This window comes from Leptosomus discolor, chromosome 16, assembly GCF_034619465.1.
Source record: "Leptosomus discolor isolate bLepDis1 chromosome 16, bLepDis1.hap2, whole genome shotgun sequence".
NCBI lineage: Eukaryota > Metazoa > Chordata > Aves > Leptosomiformes > Leptosomidae > Leptosomus > Leptosomus discolor.
The window spans coordinates 10,023,269-10,038,957 of record NC_141406.1 but is presented as its reverse complement, the minus strand read 5'-3'; the positions used below and the strand labels follow the sequence as shown (position 1 = coordinate 10,038,957).

The 15,689-nt window shown below is 47.5% G+C and overlaps 1 protein-coding gene across 2 annotated transcripts in view; it reads left to right on the top strand.

Moving 5' to 3' along the window:
- The first annotated feature begins 206 nt into the window (after nucleotides 1-206).
- ULK1 (unc-51 like autophagy activating kinase 1) overlaps nucleotides 207-15,689 on the top strand; it is a 79,693-nt gene continuing 64,210 nt past the window's right edge. The window contains exons 1-4 of one of the 2 annotated variants that reach the window (XM_086474041.1): nucleotides 207-325; nucleotides 510-710; nucleotides 1,540-1,632; nucleotides 1,722-1,763. In XM_086474041.1, the coding sequence (XP_086330167.1) occupies nucleotides 272-325; nucleotides 510-710; nucleotides 1,540-1,632; nucleotides 1,722-1,763 (390 nt within the window). In that variant the 5' untranslated portion in view covers nucleotides 207-271. Of the gene's footprint in view, nucleotides 326-509; nucleotides 711-1,539; nucleotides 1,633-1,721; nucleotides 1,764-15,689 lie in introns of those variants that run through there. The other variant, XM_086474042.1, reaches the window with a different exon arrangement.

Genomic DNA, 15,689 nt, shown 5'->3' with positions numbered 1-15,689 from the left:
CCGTGTGGAAACAGTCGAGGGGCGCAGGCGGCCCCTTAAGGTGGACTCGCGCTTAAGGTGGACCGCTCCCCGTAAGGTGGACCGGGCGTTAAGGTGGATCGCGCTTGAGGTGGACTCTCCGCGAAGCCGCGCCTGCGAGGCGGGGAGGGCCGGGGCTCGGCATGGGGAGCCCCGCCTGAAGCGGCAGCTGGAGGAGCCGCGCCGGTCTGTCCGGAGGAAGAGATGGGGAAGGCCCGCTGCTGAGGAGCCAACTTCGCCCCGGCCTCTAACAATGACCAGCTCCCGGCCGCTCTGCAGGAAGAGGCAGCCCATGGAGGAGGGCGAGGTGGGGGAGAGGAGCCCGGCGCTGAGCTGCCGGGGGGTGACAGGAGAGAGGCTCCCCCCGCCAGCGGGTCTCCGGCTCCTGGCAGCTCTTCGCGGGGGGGGGGGGGGGGTGGTGAGGGCGGCAGCGGGGGGTGGGGGTGCGCTCCGTTGTGTTTGGATTGGGAGAGGTTTAATTTTCTTTAAAGGGAGCTCCTTCATCAACGCCCTCCTCCTCCTCCTCCTCGTCCCTTTGCAGCTCTGAAGCTGTCCCGGCCGCAGTCTCCCCGCCGGCCCCGGGGACCCCCCGGCGCAGCGCCATGGAGACGGTGGGAAAGTTTGAGTTCAGCAGGAAGGACCTGATCGGGCACGGAGCCTTCGCCGTCGTCTTCAAAGGCAGGCACAAAGAGGTGAATAATCTTTTTCTTTTTTTTTTTTTCTTTTTTTTTTCCTGTTTTCTATTGATTGTTTTGGGCCGAACTGGGCACCGTGTCCCGGTCACCCCCTCCCCGATGGGCTGCGGTGGCTATTCTTAGCCTGGGCATTAGCCCCGGACTCTGGGGCAGCTCCGGTGATAGTAGATATATTTATTATTACTTGTTATCTCTGGAGTTTCGTTGGGAGGCAGGCGTGTGTCCCAGCCGGACCCGGGCAGGTGGCTTCACCTTGCGGCTGGGCAGAGCCGGGCTGGAGGCCGGCAGCCGAGGGGCCCGCAGAGGCGTCCTGCTCGCCAAAACTAGCCCTTGAAAACAAGCGAAACCCTCCCCCTACCACCACCACTGTCTATGTATGGAGAGGGCTCTTGCTTTGTTGTTTTGTTTTTTCTGTCTGTGAAGTTTTGTCCTTCTCCGCTTAATTTTTCCAAGAGGAGGGGAAATCTCTCACTGGTAAATAAAAGGAAAGAAATCCAGCAGTAGATTTTCCATCATTAGGGCTTGGGATAAGCCACGGCTCCCACACTGCGTTTATTTCTAGTGATTAAATAAGAGGATAATCATTGAATAAAGTAGTAACAAACCCCTAAACCTTGGGGTTTTCACCTTGGGCTGGCAAGCATAATTCAGGAAAGGGCAAGTCTGAACAAGTGAGGGATAGGCATTAGGATATAAAGAGGCTTTTACCAGTGCTGCAAGACACTTATTTCAGTAGTATTTGTAATCTGTTAAGAGGCTGCTTATCCTAATGTAAATTAATGGTGAAATTTACATTTATTTTTGAATTACATATGCACTCTTTCAGAAACCTGAGCTGGAAGTAGCTGTGAAATGCATTAACAAGAAGAACCTTGCAAAATCTCAAACTCTGCTGGGCAAGGAAATAAAAATACTTAAGGTAAAGGCAGACTGACTTGTTTTCTTCAGTCTTTGTTCAGTATGCCCTTTGTTGCTCCTAGCTTATGGTCTTTGTTTTTCTTTTTCTAGGAATTGAAACATGAAAACATAGTTGCCTTGTATGACTTCCAGGTAAATACATTGAATTATAGTAAAGCATTCTAGATTTGGGAGAGGTTGAATGGATTTTGTGGAATTTCAGGTTTTGACAGTTGTTTTGTAATCAAATGTGTATTCTGGGGAGAAAAAAAGTCTTCTGGTAAGTTAGGGAAAGATAAACAGACGCGGTAGAGCAGATCATTTATCAGTTGCTGTCTGGAGAACAGTTGGGAGCTGAGGTGGGAGCTCCTGCTCCCAGGATGTAATGCAGTGAAATGCAGTGTGTGGTAAATATGTCTGTGTTGGAAGCTTGCAAGTTCTCAAACGTTAGAAATAAAATTGCAGTAGTTATTTGGCATGCCTACCTTTTATTTTTCTTCTCTGGTCTGGCTATACTCCCTAAAAAGAAATCTCTTTTTCCTAGGCAGTGTAAAAATAGTGTGAGCATGACTTTGTAGCATATGATTGTCTTCGGTTCCAGAAGATTTTCATCTGCATGTTTCTGTTGTCCTTGTGGCTATCACTAAGTGTTAAAAATCGCAGCAGACATTTTTAGATTATTGTGGTTTCCCACAGTTGCTTTTTCCTTCAAAGTCAGCGCTGAAGATCTAATCTAAGGCACTAAAACCGATACACTCTGAAACCCAGGTTATCCAATGACTTTTTTTTTTTCCCCCCTTGAATTTTTAGTTAAAAAAATCCTTGCTGGGGCAAGTTTTCTTTGACATTCGTGGTGCTTTTTTATTTTTTTTTTTTTAAAAAAAAGCACCGCAGGATCTAGAGGCCCAAAATGGAGCCCCCCAGTGCCGAGACCGCGGGCCGTGCGGGGGGGCCGCCCCGGGGACTGGGACCCGCCGGGGCGGGCTGCGGGGCCGCCGGACCCCCGGGGGGCCCTGGGGTGGTTTATCTGGAGCCGGTATCACGTGTCCCGCAGGCCGCCGTGTTTGTTGACATTCCTCCTCCTCCCGCGGATTGGCTACGGCGGCCACCGCGTCACCCCGAACGCCGGTCCCCGCCGGTCGGGACGGCCTCTGCGCAAGGCCTTGTGGGTGCTGTAGTCCGCCCGGGTCACCCCGGGCCCGGGTCACCCCCCTGCTGCTACGCAAGGTGCCGGCGGGGCCCGGCCTTTGGGGAGTGATGAGTGCCCCGGAGCTGGGCGGGGGGCTCCGAGGCTGCGCTGGGACAGCGGGGAGGCTGCTGGGAACGGGAATGGTTCTTGGAAATACCCTTCGGGTGAGAGGCCGGCGGAGCGCTGCGCCTGACCCACCCTGCGGGGCCTTGCCTTTGGCCTGGGGCTGCTGCGGAGCGGCACGGGAGCTGGGGAGGTTTCCGCTGGGCCGCTCGGGGCATTGGGTCTCCTCCTGCTTCATTCTCCTCTGTACCTTCTAAGTTTACTTAATAACTTCTCAGTTGAGGGAGTGAGTGGCTGCTCCTGCGCTTCCTCTGTAGTTTGCATCGTGTGAAGCATCGTGCTGCTGGATTTGAGTATGGCAGATCTTCCAAAATCTCTGCTCATGTTCTGTTCCTCACCCTGCTTCAAGTAACTACCGGGTAGGAAACAGCTCAAAGATGTTTCCTGCAAAAGGGGTGATTTCATCACTGTTACAACTGCAGCAGTGCATTTTTAGCCTTTTGTGATGGCAAATCAGCTCTAGTTAAATTCTGTGTATAACAGTGCAGCCTGGTGAGACATTAGCAAGAAGCTGTGTAAGATACCACAAAACAGGGACTTTGAAAATGATCCCAGGCTCAAGGCGTGCCCAGGTGTATGTTTCGTTACCAGCTTTGTCAGAGTCCTCGTATGGCCTGGGTAGTTTGATTTCTTGGACAAAATGAGATGACTTAGGTGGCATTGGATGTGTATAGTACTACCAGGGTGTGGAGTCAACTCTGGTGTAAGGTGATCGGTCATCAGACACAGTCTGATGAGTTCCACCCACATAGGTTGTGTGTTTAATGTGTCTGAGTGTTTGGCCTTGCTCTGTGTCTGCTTAGGAGTTGTATGAGAGTAGATTATCTGCAAAGGTGAAAGTGCAGTTCTGTGAAAGGCTGGCTTCTGCCCACCTTTCCTTCCTTTGTGGAAAAGACTACTTACTACTCACTTTGTTCCTCTGATACAAGATTGGTTGCTCCATTCATAGCTGCATATATATTTACCCTTGAAAATGACATAGTTGCAGTTAACAGAGCCCTTACTTTTAGGCTTTCTAAAACTGAAGAGATTTATTGAGGTTTCTTGCTCTATTCATAGAGGAAAAAAGAAAAAATATTTCCTATGAGCCTTAATGGTGCCCTGTAGCTTTGTCGGTTGTTGTGTTCCACATTGTCCCTTCCTCTGCACCTTGTGTCAGCAGTGACTTTTAACTTTTACTCGCGTGTTCCTTACAAGGAAACGGTTGCCAAAACCACAGCGGCTGTAAGCAAGTGATTACACCCAATGATGCTTTCGTCTGCGTTTTCCTGGTTAAAAGCTAATGCTAACCAGGCCTCATACAACTCAGTTTTTGATGTAATGCCAGATTGGCCCCAGACAGACACTTGCAGTACTGATATTTAATACTGACAGAAGCTCTCACCCTGGCATGCTTATTTTATCCTTCAAATCCAGAAAATTGCTGTGTTCCTTTTATTTTCATAGATCTTTGTGATACTGGTTCATAAATAATGACAAAATAAGAAGCTTCTTAGGAATAAATGATACCGGTGAATGTTTAATGCATAAAAGTGCAGTGTTTGGACTCGTATAGATCCCCTCACTGGAGTCCTCTAAGAGCAGCATCATTACATGAGAATGGCTCACAAAATGAAATATGCATATTCCCATTATTATGTGCTCAAGTATTGATGAGAGGTGCTGTGAATAGTCTAGGAGCCTGATGTGAGAACCTCTGCTCAAAAAGAGGGTAAGTCGTATCGTGTTGTGTTTCTAAAAGTATTGCCTATTTAGTGGCTGTATGGAGTTGCGATGTGGATCTTTGAGGCACAGGAGATGTCTGGCATAAAGTAAAAACCCTTTTCTACCACATGTGGGGTGTGTTAGTTAACTGCTGATAATCCCTGTCTCCTCAGCTGCCTTGCAGAGGGGCTGGAGTTGGGGTCTCCAGACTGCAGCAGTCAAGGGGAGGACAGCAGTCTAGAGAGACATCTGGATACCAGAAGCCTTTTTACTCTGAAGACAGCCAAATGAGCTCTTCTTCCTAAAGGTGGAAATGAATGACAACAAGGATACAAATGGTGGTTTCCACTGGATGAGGACTTGGTCTGGAGATGAAGTTTCTTGGAAAACAGGTTTCCAGAATTCTGAGGATGAGCTCAACTCTTCATGCATGTTGACACTGGAAGCTCAGTAGCATGTGGTCTGGTGTATGGGCCTTGCTTAGGTTTCTTCTGTGACTCAGGACATTGAATGTGAATCTTGATTAGCTAAGGGAATTCAATGGCAGGAAGGTCACCTCTTGAACTTGTCAGATCCTGAGGGCACTGTGTGCTAGATGGCTTCCTCCAGCAGTAGTAAGAAGTAGGTTCTTACACGTAACTAAGATCTTTGGGGCAATGGGAGGTCCTGGGTATGTTTTCTTCCCTGTGCTGTGCCAGCTGCCCCAGGAAGGTTGGTTGAATACTTGCCAGCTGAAGATCTCACATGTGGCTGTGTTGGTGCTAGAGCAGAAACCCTGCTATTCCTGGACATAAGTCGTGCTTTAGATATTAGAAAGTGTTTTCCTGTGTGAAATAGAAAGAAGGATTATTTTACTGGCACGTTTTCCCTAGTTGTGTGCTGTGATCTGAGCTTGCTGCTTAAAGCAGCCTAGCTGTGACTCTGCTTGTGCGGGTATCGGGTGTGTTTTGTTTTGTTTTTCCAATTTTTGCATGGGTGGGATGGCTGATTGTAGAAACATAGCTGTTAACGTCACGTAGGGCACCGCTGTGCTGAGTTTCTGGTTAAGCCTAGGTTAGCTCAGGGTCTGCTTTCCATAATTTTGTGCCAAGTTGGCTCATTGTACTCACCAGCTTGGGATGAGCTAAGGGTAATGCTTAACTCACTCATGCAGTACAGACTCGCCAAAAATATTTCTGCTGGGGTGACTGTATCACCTGGAGCTCCTGGAGACAAAGAACACTGAGTCCTTGCAGTGCAGTTTTTCATGTGCACATGGATTAAGGTGGCAGAACAAACACTTCTCAGCTTAATGATTGGTCTCCCTTGGCTGGTCTTGAGAGCCAAGTAATAACAGGTTTGTTCTGTTGTTGCTGTATAGAAGGTCCTTGTGGCTCTTGGGCTGTGATGTTCTGTTGTGCTGTCTGCACCATCACCCTTCTCTGACACAGAGCCTTTAGCTGCTAGTCCATGTCTTGTGTACGTGCCTCGTGCTGTCCCCCGGGACCTCGGGAGCTCCGAGTGCGGCAGCGTCCTTTGGTGTGCCCTCCAGCACCGCTCGCTTCTGCCGCAGCGCTTTGCTGACGAATGGGATGTTGGATGAATCAGTGGTGCTGCAGCGTCACCTCCTTGCCTCGCCACCTCACCTGCCATCTAATGGAGGATCTTCTGTTCCTCAGGCACTGCTGTTCGGGTGCCCTGTCTCGGGAGACAGGGCTCCACTGTGACGCTTGGAATGACTAAGGAGGCACTCTGTCTGGGAGATCGCACTCCTGAGGTCAGGCTGCCTGCCTGGTTAAATCCTGTTTTAATTCCATCCCTGAGCGAAGCTGGCAAGTTGCCTGATGAGTGGGTGTAAAGTGCAGACTTCTCTGAACTGCCAAGCAATCCTCTTTCTGTTTGCGCTGTGGACGAGAATGAGGTGTCTGCTCTCCTGCTCCGTCAGCATCCTTGCTTCTGTTGAAGGGAATCACTCTGTTACTGAAGACTGGATCTGGCTTAATTTAGAGCTAGAAGGGGGAAAGAATGAAAACACAACCACCCTCTGCCAGTAGTTTTGTAGGATGAGGCTTGAGGGTTTAGTGGATAAAAATGTCTATGTTTATGGAGAGTAGAGAATTTTATAGTCTTGAACTTCTGTTTAATATTGGCCTCACTAGCCGAGTACCCCACTCTGCAGGTCACAGAAACATGTAGCAAATGTTGACCATTAAATAATAGACATCAGAGGAGTCATGAGCTTTTTTTAGAGGGAGCGGTCTTGTTGCATTTCTGAAATTATGCTCACTGTTTTACTCATCCTATGTGTAAGGCAAATGCCTGTGTTCCTCTCACATGATTAAGGTGTCATGGAAGAGCTGGCAACGTGGAAGTTAATAGCCTCTGAAGCCCCTGTGGAAGGTAGCATTACTCAGGCTATAATAACTGATTAAGGAATGTTTCCCAGGAGTAATCGGAAACTGGTAGGCTGTTGTGTTCGCAGTTTGACAGCAAAGCTCTGGTAACGGCGGAGGTGCTATTTGTGCTGCTCTTCTTGAAGCTCCATCAGTGTTTCAATTATGAAAATTTCTGCAGTTTAAATCCTTGCAATGATTGAATACATTTGGTTGGAGCAAGCAAAGCAAGGAAGTGGAGATTTGGAAGATGGATGGGAAGAGGTCACCTTCTGATTAGTGGCCGGGTGGGACTGAATTTGGATGGATTTGTTTGAATTTTTCATTTATAGGTCCAAACCAAAGCAAAATTAAAATATTTAACTCTTTGGCCAGACTGGACATGACCCTAAGCTGTGAAATGGCAATAAAACTGTGTGTTTCAAAATCTCATCTTAATGCTCAAGCATGTGTAGAGAATTGAGGATAGAGTTCACTCTCAGGTGTCTGCCACTTTCCTCTCCCTTTCCTGCACCCTCTGCCTTCCCACCTGTTGATAGCAATGGAAAAGCTTTTGCACAGCAGGCAGACTTGCAAACAGAAAACGTGGGGTTGGCATTGGTGGTAGGCATCTGAGCTGGATGGCTCTGGTTTGCTTTGGGGAAACTCCTGGAGAAGCTCTGGTCCTCTGAAGCAGATTTGTGTCTTCCATGAGGTGCGCTGCCTTCATCACGTGGCACACAGCGAGATACAGTGGGAAAGGAGAAGCCAAGCGCAGGGCTGGTCAGGGGAGGTGGTGGTCTTTGATCTGCAAATTCAAGGAGAGGTTTTTTGGTTTGTTTTCAAAATAAGTTTGTACTTTCTTTGCTTGTTGTTTTCTGTTGGTTGGGTGGGATTTTTGGGTGGTGTTTGGGTGTTGTTTGTTTTTTTTTTTGTTACTCATGTTCATGTAGCAATAGTAAATGTCAAACTTGATGGAAAGTGAATAGGAGTGATTTGGTCTTCCAAGGCAATGTTTCCCAGGTACAGACGTAAACATGCTCTGCTTAAGAGAAACCATCTTAATTGCCTTCAGATGTTGTGGTTCCTCTCTGGGAAATTACATAATGTCCACAGCAGAATCCATGAAAGAGCCCTGCCAACAGATAGCTTTAGAACCTCTTTTGTGCTTAGTGTGTAGCAAAGAGGTGCTCTAACTGTGTGATGTCTCCTGCTTTATAATGTGCAGGCCTTAAATACCACCATAAACACAAAGAGATGATCTCAAAATACAAAGTGAGGATCTCAAAGCTGCATTTGTTTATTAAGTAAGGTTGTTTCAAGGGGGGCTGATAGAAGTGAATCAAATTCTGCATCACTGGTTGCTTAGGGCAATAATGTCTGGCTACAGGAGCACCTGGCTTGTCTCCTAGCATCAGAATAACAGGAGGAATTAGGTCAGTTGAGCTGGCACACTAGAGATCAACCAGACAGTGTCGTTCCGGTGGGGGGAATGAAAGATGCAGAATTTTAAGTCATTAGAGATCCTATTTAGCAAAGCGTCTTACCTCTCCAGGAAGGGACAGCCTCCCAGCCGGCTCGATAGGCGCTGGTGGCCCAGAGTGTGAGCGCTGCTGGCGTGATGGGAAACCCCGTGGATCTCAGTGGAGGGTGAGGTGGCGTCAGGCAGGGCTGGGACGCAGCCCCGCCGGGTGCTGGATGGGTTTGGAGCACATAAGCTGCGTGTTTCCCCTGTGTGTGTGCTGCTTAATGTCACTGTGCACACAGCTGGGCAGCTGGACGAATTTCCCTCTGGGGGCTTCTTCATTTGCATTTGACTGATTTTTTTCATTTAGTTGACAATTGTAGCCATGTTAAATATGTTAAAACATATTCAGTTCTCTTCTTTTAAATACTGCAGATTCAAGCCCATGTTACTCTGGCTTTCAGTAACTGGATTTTTTTTTTTTCCTTCTTACATTAAGGCTGTTTTTATTTGAAAGAAAACCCATGCTTTTTTGTTTGAACTCCTTGTTATGCCACCTTTGTGCTGTGTGAGGTTTTTTTCCTTAAATCTGATAAATGAAGTATGAAATAAATGGATGTAAAAGAAGACTTGCAAAGGCCAGTCAGTCATACAGCTGCCATAGAAAACGCCATGGAAGTTTGGCCTCTAATTTCCAGAGTTGCTTAAAAAAAAAAATGTCCTGCAGGGTATCAGATTGTGTTTGAGAGATACTGTTAAAAACCCAAGCTGTTCCCAACTTTATTAATAGAACTACATTAACTGGTTCTAAAATCCAATGTCTGGACTGAGTCGCTTTGCTTGTGTTTGCACATACCTCAGTAAGTGAATATGTCTCAGTGAGTGTGTGATTGAAACTGAAACAGTCACTCTTGTAGCCTGCCTTATTGTCTGCCTCGACCCACAGCACTGCCCCCACTACTCCTGCTCTTTGGGCAGGCTCATAAAGCGCAACTTCATGGTATGCAAGGATTTCATTCCAGTACATGTGACTGAGCTTAAGGTAATGGGGCATTCAACCTTAAATGTTCAGTTTAAAATGTATCTGTGATACAGAAAGGAGATGAGGAATAAATATAGAAAAGCAAATTGGATCTTCGATGTTTTTGTAATTTTTTTTAGGATTTTGAAGTTTCCTCTCTTGATAGCATTAACATAATATATTGCATTTGCAAAAAGGAGCTTGCTTTTGTTTAAAGAAGCTTCTAGGTCTTATTCTGCCTGTTGGCAAAGGGGTAACAACTTTCCACTCCACGTCAGAAAGTCCAGACTTTTCAGGATTCTGCTGCTTTTTTCCTCCACAATCTCTCATCCTTGCTGGGCTGCTGCAGCTGCTGCGTACAGGTGTGACCTGCGCTGTGTGCTGTCAGATGGTAATGCCTCCCCAGGAGCTGCCCAGCTGGGGGCACAGACTCGTGTAGGTGGTGCAGCATCACCCCTAGACAAACACGACTGCTGTAAGAAGTGATTGCTTTTCAGTGTCCCAGCAGCACGAGTCTTCAGTTTGCTCTGATGCATGTTTTTGGCCTTGCCTTGAAACTCTGTGACTTACAGAACCTGCCACTTTGCCTCTATACTCTTAAAATGCCGGTAGTCCTGTGTTCTGGTTTCTGTGGTTATGCTCAGGTGCCGCTTTCAGCTTTGACTTGCTGTAGTGCCTTGCTCTGCAGAGGCCCAGTCTGCTTCCGAAGGAGAGTGGTGCTTTCCTGTCTGAGCTCTCGGCAAGCGCGGTAGCCATCAGTCATCCAGCAAGTGCCTTGAATCCCAGGGCTTTGATCCAGGCCTGCAGTGGAGTTGTGTGAAGCCAACAGCAGACTGCCCAGTCAGTGGGGCTGTGATGGGCAGTGCAGCCTTCCACCACCTGGAGGTGGAGGTGGAGAGAGAAGAGAGCTAGGCCTGGTTTGAAGCTCACTGGAAGAGGTGGTGAAGTTTCTTCAGGTCACTTGAGGATTGAGTTGTCTTACCAGCTGTCCTCTGTGGTGGTATTAGCCGCCTGGCAAACAGTAGCTCCATGGACATGACGTGGTCTTGTTTGTTTTCGAGGGTCATGCAGTCAGACTTTAGGAGTGTTGCCAGGGGGATGGGAGGTACTTTCCCTCCCTTCCTGAAGCCCATGTAGAACCAGAGGATAGCTTTCCTGCTGTTTTTAGTCTGCCCTGAAGTACGACCTGTCCTGGAACGGCTCATCTGTTTTATAAGCAGAGAATACCATAGTGCTTGGAATAGGATAACACTGGCTCTTGGCATCATTGTTCTTCTGGTCCTACAGAAATCTACCCGCTACAAGGCTGGCCATGAGCCACTTCTGTGCTGTACGGCTTCCCTTCTGCTTGCCCTGTGCCTCCGCTGGTGCTCTGCATCCTGGAGCAAGCCGATAGGTCTGTAGGAAGAAGAATGTAGTCAAGAGCCAGTGCAGAAATGTGGGCCTCTCTGGGTCTTGCTTCTTTGCTTATTCCCTCATAAGCCCTCGTTCTTTTGGGAAGTCAAAGATTTACTGAGCATGGTAATAACACTTTCCAGTCAGTAGCAGTAGGTTTTATTGCTGGACCTGGATGTGCCACAATGGAAAAAGATATTGAGTAGACTGTTGGATGATGGCATTTGTTGCTTGCGTATCATCTCCTGGACCGTGCTTATGTGTGACTGCTATCATAGTGCCAGATTTGTTGCTTCCAGTGTAGCCCATACACAAGAGGAAAGTGACTGCTGGTTCCTTATAACATGCTAATTCTCATGGTCCAGGACCTCACTGGCTGCACGACTTGAATCCCAAAAGTCTGTCGTAAACTGTGCTTTTTGTCTGGCTGTGAAGCTGTCTCTGGGTTTGAGAAATGTTTTGTGGTATTGTATGTCTGTGCAGAGAGGAGATTATGCTGCAGTGAATGAGTACTTTTCTTTCCTGCTTTTCTTCCTTCATCTGAGTTAATTGTTGTCTCCTGAATTGGAAACCTGCTTGAAATGTTCCTGAGTTTCTTATTGGTAAGGTTCAGAAGGAGTGAAGAGAATGACCAGGGCCAGAGAACAGAGAAACACAATAGACTGAGACATGTTTTTCTTTCCACACGAAGGTCAAAAGGCATGTGAATATCTTCTAGCTATTTGCTTTAGATCTGTTTTCCAAAGGGTGAACATTGGCAGGTGCTCCCACAATTCAGATTGATGTTACTATTGTCTTTTATCTTGCTTCCGTTCAAATAGTTGCCTTAAGAGATAATCCTTGCATAGCATGACAGTTTTCCTTTCCCTCTTTAGAGGTTAGCCTGCTCAAGCCATGCTGCTGGGAGCCAGAGTGAAATAATACCAAGAGATTTTACTGTTTTAAAAGTTTCTTCCCTCTCTAGAGAACTTTCAGAAGAGCAATGACTAGAGACCACAGGCCAAAAGGGTACTGACTCCATGAGATCCCACTGGCAAAACGGGAGGATGCAGTGTGCTGTGGTTCTGCTGCAGCGAGTAAGGGAAGTAGCATTTAGAAAAACAAACCCAAAAGCGGAGCGGAAACGCTTAGCTTTCAGTTGGTGTCAAGTTTATCTTCCACTGTCAGACCCTCAGCTTTATTTTATGCTTCTGATGTGTTGGTACAATTGGTGAGTCCTAGCCCTGTTTAGAGGGGTCTGTGTGTGGCAATTATCTTTGCTTGGCAGCTGCTCTGGGTGCTGCTTGAGAGGCAGTGTTGATGAACACATGGTAGATGCCTCCTGAGAGGTACCAAACAGGAACCTTTGCCATCTGAGGGAGGTGAACAAACAGGCGATGGTATGCTGTTCTTCAGGAGAGTGACAAAACCAGTTTTGAGCGCTTGAGTCCATACAGCTTCTCTCCTGTATGCAGTGGGAGCCTTGTCAGCCACACGATGCTAAGCGCGCGGGCATAACAGTGGAGCTACGTTCATCTTCAACGTGTTCCTCCTGCATCCCCAGTCTTCCTAGAAAAAAGGATTTGTGTGAGGTGGGAGCCATTCTCTGTTGGTTTTACCCCAGTGTCTCTTACAACACAGATTGGCGATAACACTGCATGGCTGGGAGAATTTTGGAGAGTTTAGAGTAATTGATCTTCAACTTTTTTTCCCTTCCTAAATGTCTTTCTAAACTTGGTGGCAGGCTAGGTGCTGGGGTAGAGTGCAGAGGAGGATTTCTCTAAGGAAGTTTCCTCTTGCAGACTTTTTAAGCTGTGGTGGGAGGATGACTAACTGTGGGTACACCCAGACATTTCCCTTTGGACACACCTAAGCACATGCTTTCCAAGAAGAGGATCATGCCACCTTCCAGTATGGGTGGAGAGAAAATTTAAAGGGAGACAGGACTTGCTGGGTCTGGATGTCCATGTCCCAGTGAGGGATTTCAACACAGCACTGTCCTGGGATGATTTATGCCTTACTGCTAAATGAAGTTTCTTCATGTCTTTGTCCTCTGTCAGCAGATGTGTGTTATTTGTAGACAGTAGAGGCTGTTGCCTATTTTTACACTCAATTAAATTGTAACTTCATCGCTGGGGCCTCTGCTGCAAGAACTACAAGTCAGGCAGTGATCCAGACTGATTAATTATCAGCTCAATGTCTTTGGCAGAGGCCTTTTGGTGCTGTTGCGGTGCATGCTCAGGGTACTGCTGCATTTTGTGATGAGAGGAAAAGTTAGGGGGTTGCCTCTATGTGGTTCCCTTTGTCAAGTTTGTTTAGTGACAGGATTAGCCTTGGCTGCACAGGCTGGCACAAGTGAGTAAGAGGTCCAGAGGAAATTATCTGTAGCGCTTCTTGGACATAAGCCTCTGCAGAAATACAACAAACTGTAATACTATTCTTGTTACTGATGTGGAAATGAGTGGGTTGGGCATTTTGTTTCTTTTCAGAGAGACTGGTAGCCTGCAAAATTTGGCCTGCAGTATTTTGTCCTTGTTTTGTTAATTAACAACTCACAAATACCATGGAAGGATAAAATGGAAAAGTAATTTCTGCTACTGAATCAGCTTGAGAAAGTCCATCAGCCCATTTGAGAAACCGTCAGTCTCTTTACACAGTTGTGCCCTTTGTAACCGCATAAGCTACTGGCTGAGGGCTTTTTCCAAAAAGAGTTTGTTTCCAGGGCCCTCCCTGGAATAAATGTTTGGTTTTGGTGGCAAAACTCCTACAAATCTCTTTAGTAAGTGGGTCTCGAAATGCTGGAGTTGCAAATGTGGAAGTTGTGTCATCCCTACTACGATCTGAAAATACACTTGCTAAATGTTCCTCTGCTGCGGTGGGTGTGCGTGCAGCAGGGTGGAGAGTGCTTCCTAGTCAGGCTTGAATGTTCAGAGGGTGCTGTTGCCAGTGAACGGTTGGGGCAGCCACCTACTTCTCTCCTAGAAGGCTTTCAGGCATTGCCCTCTTACCTCTCACCCTATGTCGGTGGGATAAAACCACCAACCACCAAGGTCATTTTGCTGCTGTGGAAGTCAAGCAGAGCATCTCCCTTGCCCATGTAGGTCCTTATTTAACCCTAGTCACTGTACCCACTGGCTGCCAAAAATCAATGACTTGATGATGTTTGTTTGCAGGGTCTTTAAATAACATACAGTGGAAAAACAACTGAACTGGACAGTGCACATTATTGGCTAATAACTTATTACAAATACCTTTTGGACTTAGTTTGTGTAAGCTAAGCTTCCTCTTCATTTTCTATATAGGTAATAATATACTAAGCTTCCCCAAACCGTGCTGGCACTGTACGTAAAGCATAGAGGTGCCGAGCTGCAATGATCACAGCAGGTTTAGACAAGAAGTGCCTTTGAAAAATGTTGCTATGACAATGATAAACTTGGTGTAGGCTGCAAAAACCACTTCAGACACTTCCTCCATGCCCGGCAGTTGCCCTGTAGTGAGCTCCGTGGCCTGCTGCCCTGCAGTCGTTCCCTGGGCAGCTGTACCACACTTCTGGTGCGTCCTCTCGTCTTCTGGTACATCTGTGGCTGGACTTCCCAGAGAAGTGAGAGGCCTGGGTGTCTTTCATAAACCTTGGCCTTCCACCGTTCCTGCTAAGGACAGCAGGAGCTGGTGGGCTTTGAATGCTTCTGAGAATTTTCCACCAGGGCTTTGTGATGTGCAAGGCTGGTGACAGTGTCTGGGGTTTTCTTCTTGTGCCGCTTCCCTGGGCTAGTGCTTCTAACCACAGGCTCGTTTCCCGCTTCATCTGAAGCATGTGTGAAAGTGGATGACTTAAATGTGCTGCTTTTAAATGCAGAGATTGGAAAACAAGGCCTGTTTAAAGCAGTACTGACCATGCAAGGAAATGCAACAAACGCCACCTTGAAAAATCACAGAAAATTGCTTTTTGGACAAACAAGGAGACCTTCAAAAAGCTCCTCTGGGCTTGGCAGTGAGAACAGCTGTAGGAGCCAGGGATGGTGAGCCCCAGGGTCTGGTGGAAGGTGGCCCCTGCTGCATGCAGCTGTAGTTTGAGTCTCTCAAATTGCAGGTAGTTCAGCTTTCTCCTCTCCTTCCCCCTCCCTCCAACCAGTCTTCCAGCAAGCATCTGGAAACTCAGATTTCACATTGTGAGGTTAAGAGGACTGCAAGAGAAATGATGGGACATGCTGAGGACTCGAGGCATCGACAAAGGCAGGCAGCTTGGTACAGGCTTGAGGGGAGGCAAGAGTCCTGTGGGCAGACCAAGATGAAAGGGCCTGAGCGCAGACAGTGGAGACTGCTTGGAAACTAAAAGGCTGCTAAGGTGGATGCTGGGGCTTTTTGAAGTTGTAGTCAGGCTCGGAAGAGGAATCAGGCAGGCAGGTGTCTAAACAGCCTGTAAGTAAAGGCATGCTGCCCTGGAGCTATGGAAATGAAGTCTCTTGCTGTGCTGTTGCTTTCAGAGCTTCTCCACTCGCCCAGATAATTGCTGTCTGCACTTGTCCAGGACTGGGCCTTGAGTTTAGGAGTGACTTCCAGCATACAGGTTTCTGTATAGCAGGCCTGCTTCTGTCTTACTTCTGTTTCAACAAGAGGATTTAGTCTTGTTTACCCTTCTGGGTCTACCCAAGGCTGAAACATCTGACTGTCTTCATGTTTGTTCTCTGCCAGTGGTTTGGTGGCTCAGCTAAACAAGTGCCAGGCAGCTGCTGGTGTCAACGTGTGTGCTGCAGCCACCAAAGTTCCATGATGAGGCTCTGTGGTGCTGTATGTTTGTGGGGTACTTCTCTGCAGTATCTTGTGCTTGTACCATGGATATGCTGCCTCGTAC